Here is a 12,893-nt window from a genome sequence, read left to right on the forward strand (position 1 = left end):
TCAATAAAACCCACTAAAGACTAATCTTAAAAAAATGGCGAATATAAAAAATGCAGGACTATCTTAAGATTAATATAAAAATTGAGAAACCGGCATATCTATGGTTCTTTCCTTAAGATGGTTCTAGAAACTGTTCTAAAACATACAAGACACGAAATATGAAATCATCTATATGTATTTTCCACCTTACTCCCAAAAGAAAAAAATCCAAATTTTTTTTATTTAGGGAACAGAAATCTCATTTTTATACTCATTAATTAACTTCCAAATCTAAAATGCACGGCACTTTTTATACACTGCATGTGGAAGAACACCATGTTTCTGATATCCTACATACTATACTTTCTAAATTTAGCTGAAGCTGAAGAGGATATTTGGAGCTTAATTTGTAGCGGTCCAGATACAGGAGTATACAAAAATTTACAAAATAAATAGATAAAAAATAAATAAAGAGAATTAAGATTCACTTCAGATGCTACAACACATGGGCTCCACGACCTTGACTTGTTTTATAAATTTACAATAGAATAGTTTTCCCATTGGTTGGCTCAAATTCAATGCTTTTTATTTTTTTTATTTTTTTATTTTTTTGGGGCTAAAAAAGATAACTTTCATTAAAAAAAAAAAAAAACATATTATATCATCCCATATTAAATGAGAGAACAAAATAATACGCAAAGGAAAAGGTAAAACGTTATCCCAGCCCGGAACAAGTTCTTTAATATTTTAATAGTCTTGGCAACTTATTTTTAATCCATTGGAATGTATTTGTCTAACGTTTTAGTAATCTAGATTCCCACTACAAAAAAAGATTTTATACATCTTTAACTTTTCTTCATTTGTTTTACATAAATTAATTATTAGAAGCTTTTTATTTCGTTTACTATATATGGAATTATTGCAGTTTAAAAGATTTTTAGCAACCATCTCTATTACTAAATGGATGTTAGGCAATCAAGCCCTTGCTCTAAAAATGAATGATATGACCTTGGTAGTTTTTTTTGGATTATTATTTCATTCAAATGTGTCAATTACTTAAATAACAACCTCCTTTTTGAAGTAATTATATTAATATTAATATATTTAGCAGTGAGAAAAAGATGTTTTGTGAAGTAGAAGCAAAGAATGACAACTAGCTAGAGTTGTACTCGTACATTTATAACGATGAAATAAAGTCACTGCCAGGGTTGGACCTTTGGGTTGATCATCCAATTCTAATCTTCTTTGTGTGGAAAAATTTGCAAAACCCTGTTTTGGGTCACTCACTCCAATAATACCTTCCCCAGATAATAACCACCTTGTAACACTCACAGAAATGAAAGGCTTTATATCTATCTATATAAATCCCCCAAAACCTTGGATCCCTGCACAATTCAAGCACTACCTGTACGTTCAAGTAATCCATCTGCCTCTCTGCCAAGATGTGGAAGAGCATCATCAATCACAAAAATCATCACTACCCTCTTATATTTTACTTCATCATGATCCTCATCACCATCATCATCTCCTCTTGCTGTCCATATGTCTCATGTTATTCCAATGCCTCTACCACTTCCTCTTCACCAAAATTTTTATGCCTCCCTCAACAGCGCTCTGCTTTGTTGCAGTTCAAACAAGAGTTTGCATTTCAAAAACCCAACTTCACTTTTTATCGTCGTTTCTGTTCCATATACCCATATTCTTTTTACAGCGGTATCTTCGAGTCTTATCCGAAAATGAAGTTTTGGAAGGCAGAAACGGATTGCTGCTCGTGGGATGGTGTTACTTGCGACTTCAAAACTAGACAAGTGGTAGGCCTGGACTTGGTTAACAGCTGGCTTCAAGGACCTTTGCATTCCAACAGCAGCCTCTTTCAGTTGCGTCAACTTAAAAAGATCAACCTTTCCTTCAACAACTTCAATTTCAGCCTCATCCCTTCTGAGTTTGGCCAGCTTTCGAGGTTAATAAATCTCAACCTCTCTTTCTCTATGTTTTCTGGGCATATTCCATCTGAAATCTCATTTCTTAACAATTTGGATTCTCTTGATCTCTCTTCTTTTAAGGGTTATGACGAAACTACTCTTTTGCATCTCAGAAAAATAGACTTCATAAACATCATCCAAAATATGACAAATTTAAGTCACCTTCACCTGCACCAAGTTGACATTTCATCATCAATACCTGAATCCTTGGAAAATTTAACTTCTTTGTCATCTCTCCGACTTGGTGGATGTGGATTACATGGCAAGTTTCCGGAGAATGTCTTTGTCCTTCCTAACGTACAAGTCATCTCTCTAGCATGTAACCATCTTCTATCTGGATCCCTTCCGCAATTAATTGAACCTTCTAACTCTCTGAGGTGGTTGGTTTTTGACAACACAAATTTCTCGGGGAAATTCCCAGAAACAATTGGCTACCTTAAGTCCTTGAATAGATTGGCTCTTTGGAATTGTAATTTTGTAGGGCCTATTCCTTCTTCAATTGGGAACCTTTCTGAGCTAACGTTTCTTGAGCTTTCATTGAACCACTTCAAAGGTCATGAACTTCCATCTACATTGGGAAACCTTGCAAAACTTACTGCTCTAGCCCTTGATTCTTGTGAGCTTAGTGGTGAAATACCCCTTTCACTTGGAAACCTCACACGACTAGGATATCTTAGTCTCTCAAATAATGGTTTCAGCGGTCCAATCCCAGCTAATTCACTTGGAAACCTCAAACAGTTGCAATATTTAAATCTTTCACGTAATAGTTTTAGAGGTCAAATTCCTTCATCGCTTGGAAACCTCACGGTGCTGCAAGTTTTAGATTTTTCATTTAATAACTTGGGTGAAGCCATTCCTTCATTTTTGTTTATGCTGTCTTCTTTGAAAGTGTTGTATCTGCTTCACAATCAGTTTAGAGGCTCCCTTTCTATCCAAAATATCTCTTCATCTCAACTAGAGATTTTGGATTTGGGAATAAACAAATTAAGTGGACAAATTCCCCAGTCGATGTTCAAATTGGTCAACCTAGAATATATTTCCCTTATAAGCAACAACTTAAGTGGCACAGTTGAGTTAAGCAACTTCTCGAAACTGGTCAAGCTCCAAATGCTATGGCTTTCGTATAATAGTCTATCTGTAACAAACTTGAGTACAACTGAAGTACTTCCAAAGTTTCAAATGTTAGGTTTGTGTTCATGCAACATAAGTGAATTTCCAAATTTCCTTAAGACCCAAGATCAATTAGAGTCACTACATCTTTGTTACAATAGAATTGAAGATGAAATTCCAAATTGGTTATGGGGTGCCGAAGGGAAAATGAAATTGAACTACCTAGACCTCACAAGCAACAAGTTGCATGGATCACTTATTGTTCCACCATTGTCCATATCCTACTTCTACATCTCAAAAAATAATATCAGTGGAGGAATTCATCCATCACTTCAAAACTGGAGCAATCTTAAGGTCCTTGACATCTCTAATAACCACTTTGGCGGAACTGTTCCGAAATGGTTCTGCAACTTCAGTAGTTCTCTAGAGACGTTGAATCTGCAAGGGAACAATTTTGAAGGGAGTCTACACCAGATGTTCACATGTGGAGGCATGCATAATTTGAAGTTGCTAGACCTCAGCCATAATCAGTTTCAAGGACAGCTTCCACATTCGTTGGTTAACTGTAGCAAGCTACAAATCTTAAATCTTGGACACAACATGATAAGTGACATATTCCCTTTTTGGTTACAAAATTTCCCAGAGTTGCAAGTCTTGGTGTTACGTTCCAATAAATTTTATGGTCCAATATGGGATTCAGATAAACTTTTGGGTTTCGTAAAGTTGGGATTTGTGGATCTAGCTTTTAATAATTTTAATGGAAGTTTACCATCAGAATACTTTAGAAGTTGGGGTGGCATGACGGTTAAAGATCCTAATCAAAAGAATCCATACTTCACATATTTTAGATTATCTTCATCCCAATATTGGATTCAGCTTTACCAAACATCCCTAGTGATCAAGGGAGTAGAAATGGAAGACAAAATGATCTCAAGTGCCTTCACATCCATTGACCTCTCAAACAATAAATTTGACGGAGAAATTCCTAGTAGCATAGGAGATTTGAAGGCTTTGGTTGCGCTCAACCTATCCAGCAACAGATTCACAGGAACCATCCCATCATCTATTGGAAATATGAAGGAACTTGAATCATTAGATCTTTCAAACAACAAGTTGTTTGGCAGAATTCCTCAACAGTTGACAAATCTCTCATTTCTTGCATATTTAAACCTCTCTCGAAATCAACTCAACGGCTCCATACCACAAGGGGGACATTTGGATACATTTCCAAGTTCATCTTTTGAGGAAAATCCAGGATTATGTGGTTCCCAATTATTGTCAAAGAAATGTGAGGTCGAGGAGACACCAATTTCTGACCAAACCAAAGATGTAGAATCAGAAGATGGTTTTACTTGGAAACCGGTAGTAATGGGATATGGATGTGGATTAATGGTTGGATTTATCATCGGATATGTCACTCTCTTTCGACAAGGCCCAACTGCTCTTTTTTGGACAAGTTTCATGAGAAGATACATCGATGCACGCTGGTGAATTTGGAGCATAACATAGATGTAAATTGCTGCAAGGTATTTTTTTTTTTTCTATAATTTTTTATGTCTTTCTCATGTGTCTTGAATAATAATTACATAAGGAAAGATCATGTTACTAAATTCTATTGCTATTAATCGCTATTTTTACTCAATTCAACAGCAAGAATCACCGCAAAATTGCAGAGGAAGTCAGAATCTTCACAGTAGTCATTGACAACTGGGCCACTGATGGATGATAAACACTTGGTCAAGCTAAAGAATATATATATATATATATATGTTATGTTTTCTTTATTTTGATTCTCTATATTCGTCTTTTGTTATACTTGTGTCGATACAGTTAAATGATACATGTATTAGTGGTTGAATTATATAATCATTTTCCACATTTATGTTTTTTATTAGTTATTTTTTATATCAGCTATTTGGATTAGGAATTCGGTCACATGATTTTTATATGAGCAGGAAGCATATTCTTTGTCAGACTTTCTTCTTTCTGCTCTGAAATCCATAGACCAATTTCTTTAAACATGAGCTCGAATCTCCATTTAATGAAATCCCAAACGAGCTTGTTAGCAACAGAGATGAATCTAACCTCTATGAATGAAAAATTGAGTAAACCTGGCACTTGAGCCTATTTGGGAGAACATCCTTCGCATATTTGCTCAAGGAAATATTCCCAGCTGATGGTGAACAAGCCCTTTAACTTCCCAATACCACATGTTAATAAAAATGTAAAGAGTACTCAAGGCAGCCACTTTGTTATTACTGATAATAACATGGTTTCTTACATGCTTGACAACTTAATATGAGGCATAATATTGGATTCCATGGTTAATATATTTCAATCTATGTTCCTTAACATACTGTTTTATAATTTAAATTTGATTTTGGTGTGTTACTGACTAGTAGCAGAGAGGAAAGTTGCAATGCGGGACGGCTGTTGAACATAGTGCAAGACAAATGCAGGAAGAGTCTTCAGGAAATAATAAGTTTCCATCAATTACTTTCTCTATGATGACTTTTCAAAGGCAACCAAATAAAAATAAAATAAAATTCTAAATTAAGTAGACAAAAGGAGTCTTGCGGGGACAGTAAGCAGAGCAGTTAGAACCTTACAACAAGAACATTGTTAAGTATTCTGTTTAACATAAGTGATAAGTGGTTCAAGAGCTTGTTGGGCCTGCATTGTCTGCTTGTAAAGCTATTTAAAATTTGTGTATGGCACTGTTAAGTGAATTGTCTAAAGGAATTCAAACACACAGAAAGCTTATAATAATCAACAAGTGTTTTTGCAGGAATATGTGGAACTTTTTCATTTTATTTTTTTAATTAATCCATGATTTTAATTCCAACCGGCTCATATTTATTACGAAGTAAACTACTTTATGGAATTCCACATTTATCATGTTACAAAGATTGCAACACAAACTGTATACTAAATGCAAGTATGCAACTTCTCTGTCCTATCATAATAAAAATGAGCTTGTATATTTGGTCTTCCTGCAAAAGTGTTATTTGCTATTATTGGTGCTGCTAACATGCTGAGTGATAATCTGTAATTGGTTACTATTAAAGTTTATTTTTCCTATATTAAATTTGTAGTATTGTTGGATTGATGAGAATCTTAAATTCAGGACGCTAACGACCTAGCTTGTATATTGCTTATAGTGATGGTTTAACGGCCTAGAAGTGAATTTGGACTTTCTGGCGTAGAAATTCCGGTCCAAACAGTACTCTGATCTCTTTGGACGTCCTATTAGTTAAACTGTTGCACATGAACCATTTGCTGTCTTCTGTCACAAAACCATTTGCTGTCTTCTGTAACAAAACCATATACATGTATAAGCAATTATACTTGTATAATATTATTTTTCTAATTTAATTTACAATAAAATATATATTATCTTGATTTTGTTTGTTTTTATGTTGACAGTATACAGACTGACGCATCCACATTAATTAAAGCTGTATAAGTAAAACATGTTACATTTACAAGTCCAAATAATTTTAAAAAAATAATAAACATGTAGAGTGCATGCTTCAGTATGATTAATTATAATTCTTCACTTGAGAGTATGATTAATGACATATTATACCAAATTTGCCTTAGCTTCCCCAAAGGAGGAAAAAAAAAAAAGAAAAAAGAAAAAAGAAAATTACATATCAAAGTGGACTTTGACCACCAACCGCCCCCCACCCAAAATAAATAAATAAATAAAAATTGAGCCTTACATAACTATCTATATAATAAAGGGAAGAAGATCTTATGTCCTAATTATGTAGCCAGCAATAAAATATTCCTAGCTCATATGAAAAAAAGCTATTTCATTTTTTATTTTTTATTTTTTTCTTAGTTTATTTTAGTTTGTTTGCTAATGTTTTTGAATGATATATCATTATATTAATATTAGACAGGGATGTAGAGACAGAAGAAAGCGATCCATAATGGAGAACCTATTTGACATTTTAACAAAGTATAGAAAAGTTACATTGATTAAAAAAAAAATAAAAAATGCTAAAACCATTTTAAGCACTCTTCTCAAAATGCAGGGTGTTATCATGGAATTTATTTATTTATTTTTAAAATCAATGGTATAAAAATTGCTCGATCGAAATTTATATCATCTAGCCGTAATCAAGTGACAAAGTCAGCTTAATTCTTTCATTGAAAAAAAAAAAAAAGAAAAGAAAAGAATCTTGGTTGAAATCTTCCATTCAGCTTAATTCTTCAGTTGGAACGGATACACGATTGATGACACATGCCCTCCGGAAAAGATCAAAATTATCAATCATGCAAAAATTAAATAAAAATAAAAATCGATAACAATTTCATATCCAAATAAATATTGGGACCTACATCAGTATAGAAGCCAAAATAGTAGATGCCGACTCGCTTAACGAGTTATCCGGTGTGAGAATTACCCATGCGTCTATCTCAAAGACTAGCCATCAATTATCATTTACTTCAAATTAAACGCAAACAGACCCGGAGGACGGGAAAATAAAGCAAACAAGTAGACTGCATGATGGATTGGATTGGCAAATTTATCAGTGTGATTTTTTTTTTTTTTTTGGGACATTTACAATAAGACACCCCACACATTTATAATAATTTTTCTATTTTGGTGTATTGAATTCAAAATTTTTATATGTAAATGTACGTGATTTACCAATTGAGCCCTCCTTACTTAATAAATTAATGCGTGTGATTAAAAAACCCATATTTAGACAACTAATTTTGGTCATTATATATAGGTTTTGAACCAAACGCTTTCTCTCAAGACATCTCATCCCCTCTTTAAAAAGCTTCCCTTTTAAACCACTTCATAAAATGCATATTTGTTACCCCAAAAAGTCTAATTAAACAAATAAAATTGTCCATCGAATAAATCAACAATAATTAATTGTAACGATCAATACAATTTCCACAAATTTAATCAAGCATTAAGACCGTATGTTAAACATTTAATCCACCATTTTAAATCTTAAACCCCCATGTGTATCTACAACCATGTATACCATATTATATACTAGGTACTATCATATGGTTCTTAGCATTTTAAGAGACCACAAGTTAGTGGGTGAAGGGGAAAAAAATTCTTCACTACTCTTTAGCCTCCTAAATGTGTTTAGGTAGGAATCTTATCAGGACTTTCCTAGATTCCCTACTAAAACCTTAGGCTAGCCCTGATTTCAGAAACCACACCGAAAAGTCTATTGTAAATCCGACAACATTTTTCTTGGAATTGGATTTATCCCAGAAATCCCTATAAAAAAAAACATAAGCTAAAGGTTCAACCGTCTTATTTCTCCCCATTACTACACAACTTCTCTATAAGATTATAGCGATCTAAAAATAATAATAATAATAAAGGAATAAGGCACAAAATAATAATTAGTAAATGAACATTTGACGGATCAACATATCCACAATTCAATAATAGAGCATTCTAGATATTTCAAATAGAACTCATTGAAGAACAATTGTCTAAAACATTATCTATTAAATAAAGAGAATGATATATAAGCATGAACACTTTCAAAATCAATGCCACATAAACTCCAATAGAAACAAACATTGGAGATGCTCTAATAATTTCTCTTGTCCATACAACATTCCAAACCATTTTGGACTTTAATTAACATTTACCCTGAAGAATGGAAGTTCAACTTTAGCTTTTGATAAAGGATTAAGAAGAAATAAATTAGAATTTTTATGGAGTATCAACCGTCCATGCATACGAAGATCCAAAGCATAAAAATTCATGATCAACGGCTTCGAATAGGTTCTTGAGTTTGTAAACCTTTTTCTCTTCGAAAACGAGGAGGAAGAAACTGCTTTGAAGCGGAGGATGTCGACCAAAGGAAGTTTATGGAGGATTAATTGGAGAAGTTCCGTTTGAAGGCTTGAAGCTTTGATTCCAATTTGTGGTTCCGATATTTCGGTCATTGCTTTTGTGATATAGGAAGCTTTGAGTTTCAACTTTGTAGAGAGAGCGAAAAAATAAATAAGTAAATAAAATTAGGAAAATCCTAATCTTTTTTAAGAAGTTTTGTTGGAAAATATGTGAATCTACATAAACAAGATTTAAGTAATTAATTTCAATTGTTACTAATTAATGCTATTACACAGGTCTATGGAAACAAGGCAACCCAAAGAGGCAGGTGAAAACAGAATCTTTAAGGTCTTGTACCATGAAGAAGAAACTCCTTTCAAGCAGATGAAATATGATAATCGAGTTTTTTGAAGATTGATTGAAGGAGATTGGCTGGAAGATCGAACCAATTAATTGGTTCTTCAGAGTGGACCACCGCCATTAATTGTTTCTTGAAGCTTGAGTTTTGTAAAACTTAGAATAGTACACTGGTATGGCTATAAAAGGCTCAAAAATTTTATTCACATATTGATGGAAGTATTTATATATACATTCAATCATTCAAATAGGTACATCTTGATTGCGCTAAGAAAAAAAACAATAAGTAATTAGGTAAAGCCAAAAACAAGCCGTGTATATATCAAAAATACATCTTTATGATCAATAACTAGCTACATCTCGGATGTGCTGCAAAGTGATTGAAAAGTTAGGGTCTATTTTCTTATTTTTTATGTTATTTTAGTATAAATATTCGAGTTGAATTAGTGAAATAATTTCTTTTATAAAAAAATTAATAATAAAAAAATAAAATGAGGGAATTCATATAAAGAAATAATAAAGCTGGGGCTTTCTATTGGATAACGGACTGGATGGATTTAAATGATCCATTAGTCCGAAACTACAAGCCCAATATCTCTACCATACATGTAAGTCACAACAACAACAATAATAATAATAAATGTAGAGGAAGAAGTTGAAAGAAAAAAAAAAAAGTCACTTATAACATTTTCAGCTTTTTTAAGAAAAAATTAATAATAATAAATTGTGATGAAAGAATACTTCTAATATTTTCAGCTTTTTTAAGAAAAAATTAATAATAATAAATTGTGATGAAAAAAAAAATGTAAACATTGTTTTAAGTACAACTGGTAGACATTGTTGTGACTCATGTATTGCTGGTAGTAAGTTTGCTAATTAAACTTTGGAAGGACACAGACCTTATCTGAAAATTTCTTTAATTGTCTATATATACATTTTTATTTTATTTTATTAATCGGGTTATAGTAATTTATCTCATAGTGAAAATATTAGAGACTAGCTTGTTATCTACTTGCCTAAAATTTGAATTTTATAGTTCTCTTGGCTAAATCCCCTGAAGCTGCTGCCGTGGAGCAGTATGATTGTCTTGGGTGATTTTTTTTTTAAAAAAATAATATTATTACCAAAATTTTTGCGCACAAGTTATGGGCACGGTTGTTGTTGTTGTTTTTTTTTTTTTTTTTTTTTTTCAATACATAAAAGTTAATGTCAACCAATTTAGATTACAAAGAGAAGGATGTATATTATTTTGAAATAAATAAAACCGGCTTTAACCAATAAAATTTTAAGAAATTCTTTTATAATTGTTTTGCTTATTTTCAATAAAATTCAGAAGAGTTAACGCATATTAGAGTACAGGAGTAGGAGGTAGATTATGTTCAAAAAAATAAAACACCCTTTGACCTATAATTTAAATTTCTTTTATAATTATTATACTTATTTAAACAATTAATCAATAAGAACTGTGATTGACAATGGCATTATGGCAATCATCAAAATAAATAAACAAATAAACAAGCAAAAAAAGCAACTCCAACAGAGCAATATCTAAATTATCAAAGAAAATATAGTACTACTACAAGTTCTCTAATTCATCCCACCATTCCAGGACCCATATCAGAGTGAAACAACCCACAACTGAATCAAAACCCAGAACTGAATCGATACCTACAAGGATAAAATCTTTCAATCGAATCCGAAAATGTGATGTACATAGAATTTTCATCCTATTCCGGAAATTCACAAGAAGATATTCATATGGATTTACATCTGAAAAAAGAGCTTGACCCTTCAAATTCTCCATCTTTACCCATCTTTTGCCCCAATAATCCAGCTTATACACATAAAAGTGATTGCTAATAGGGCGGCGTGTACCAGTATTTGTAGCAACAACCTGTAAGAGATACAAAAAAATCTCACCCAATGATTCTGCCAGATCGAAAATATAGTGTAATTCGGCTCCATCAAAATTTCAAGATGGATAGGACAAAAAGATTGATTTTGGCAACGGAATGATCTATGTCATTCATATGAAACTTGGTCGGTGGGAGTTCAATTTTTGATCCTGAAAATGGATTGACAAGACATAAATTGGCTTTGCCTATTCCATGGAAAATTATCGGCCAACCATATGAGGATTGAAGGAACCAAGGTTCCTAAATCCCTTCATACACGTTTTTAAAATTATAAGCCTTTTGATCTGCGAAATTGAAGAAGAGGGTTTTGTCAATCATGAGCCATGGAGATTGAGAATACGGAGATTGAAATATAGGACTTTGCAGCTTAGACCATGATGAAGGAACAGCTTTTGACCGGAACAATTCGAGCCGACCAAGCTTTTTGAGGATTAATTCGAAAATTTTAGTTGGAAGCTCTGAGCTTCCATTGTTGGTAACTTTGGAGGGGAAAAAAAAAATCGAGAACAATTTTGAGGGAACTTTGAGCCAGATAAAACAAGAGAAGATCATTTATATATATATATATATATAATGATATATAAATATACTCCAGAGTTTGCCCTATTTTTAATCAGGTTTTAGTGATATTCGTATATAAAAATAAGTGAACCCTTTAAATGGTATAATAATACTTATCATTTTGTAATTATTTTGGAAGATTTTTTTTTTAAAAGAAATTATTTTATTAGATTAGTTGATTCCTCTAACAATTTTTTTTTTTTTTTTTTGAGTGGATCTCTAGCGTTATTCATAATACAAATTACAAAGAATGGTCTCTCCTCTTGTTTATATCATGAGGAATATGATAATATTCATATATGGAAACAAATGTAAACATTTGACCACACATATGTTTATAATTTTTTTTTAATTATTATTTTTAGTTTTTTCAAAAAAATTATTATTTGTAGTTATTTGAAAAAAATATTATTTCTAGTCTCGAACCTTTTTTTGCTTTTTTTCCTAACTTTTCATGGCAAATATATAAAGGCTTAGGTATCAGTTTATCCATATGTATATGCTTGTTGTGGACTTTTTTCCTTTTTAAGTTATTTATAATCAAATTGTAACATCCCGTCCCGAAGTAAGTTGGAATTTTCTTATGTTAACCAAGATTGACCAGGTTTGACCGTCGTTGACCGAGAAGAGTCAAATTTTGGACTTTTTGACTCGGTAAGTATTTTAGGTTGACCAAGACACTATTGCAAAGTACGTATCGACTCGAGTCCGTAGACTAGTAGCACGTAAAAAATGGAGCTACAGTTTGAAAGTTATGAGTAAACTAAGTTGAGGTCCGAACTGTCCGAGGGTGTCAGAGTTGACTTTTTATTCTTATAAAATTGAGATTTGATTTATGTATGGTTGTGAAGTATTTGTCGAGGCGAGTTCATAAATTAGTGGCATGTCTAATTTGGACATTTTATTAAAAAGTTATGGACCTGCAAAGTTTTTCGATTACCGTATTATTTTAATATTATTTTGTAAACATGTGAACAGTGTGCCACTTGTCACCCAAAAGGATGCACCATTTGTAGCATTATAAAAGTTCCACGTGTCAGCCACAAGTAAATATTATATTATTATATTATTTATTTTATTTATTTATTTTCTTTCTTTCTTCATGTGGGAAAAAATACACCCCCCTCCCCCCCACGGGGCCCCCTCTTCTTCTTTCTT

The 12,893-nt window shown here is 32.4% G+C and overlaps 1 protein-coding gene across 2 annotated transcripts; it reads left to right on the forward strand.

Moving 5' to 3' along the window:
* Window positions 1-1,351: 1,351 nt before the first annotated feature.
* Window positions 1,352-5,006, forward strand: LOC107422591 (receptor-like protein 50). Of its 2 annotated transcripts, XM_016032059.4 has the most exons (3): window positions 1,352-1,939; window positions 2,075-4,597; window positions 4,722-5,006. In XM_016032059.4, exons 1-2 carry the CDS (start codon window positions 1,422-1,424, stop codon window positions 4,560-4,562), a joined length of 3,006 nt encoding a protein of 1,001 aa, XP_015887545.3. In that variant the 5' UTR covers window positions 1,352-1,421; the 3' UTR covers window positions 4,563-4,597; window positions 4,722-5,006. The 2 variants fall into 2 exon arrangements, with proteins under 2 accessions (XP_015887545.3, XP_015887544.3); XM_016032058.4 differs by having other exon boundaries at window positions 1,352-4,597.
* Window positions 5,007-12,893: the final 7,887 nt, after the last annotated feature.

The sequence above is a fragment of the Ziziphus jujuba genome, chromosome 3 (genome assembly GCF_031755915.1).
Source record: "Ziziphus jujuba cultivar Dongzao chromosome 3, ASM3175591v1".
NCBI lineage: Eukaryota > Viridiplantae > Streptophyta > Magnoliopsida > Rosales > Rhamnaceae > Ziziphus > Ziziphus jujuba.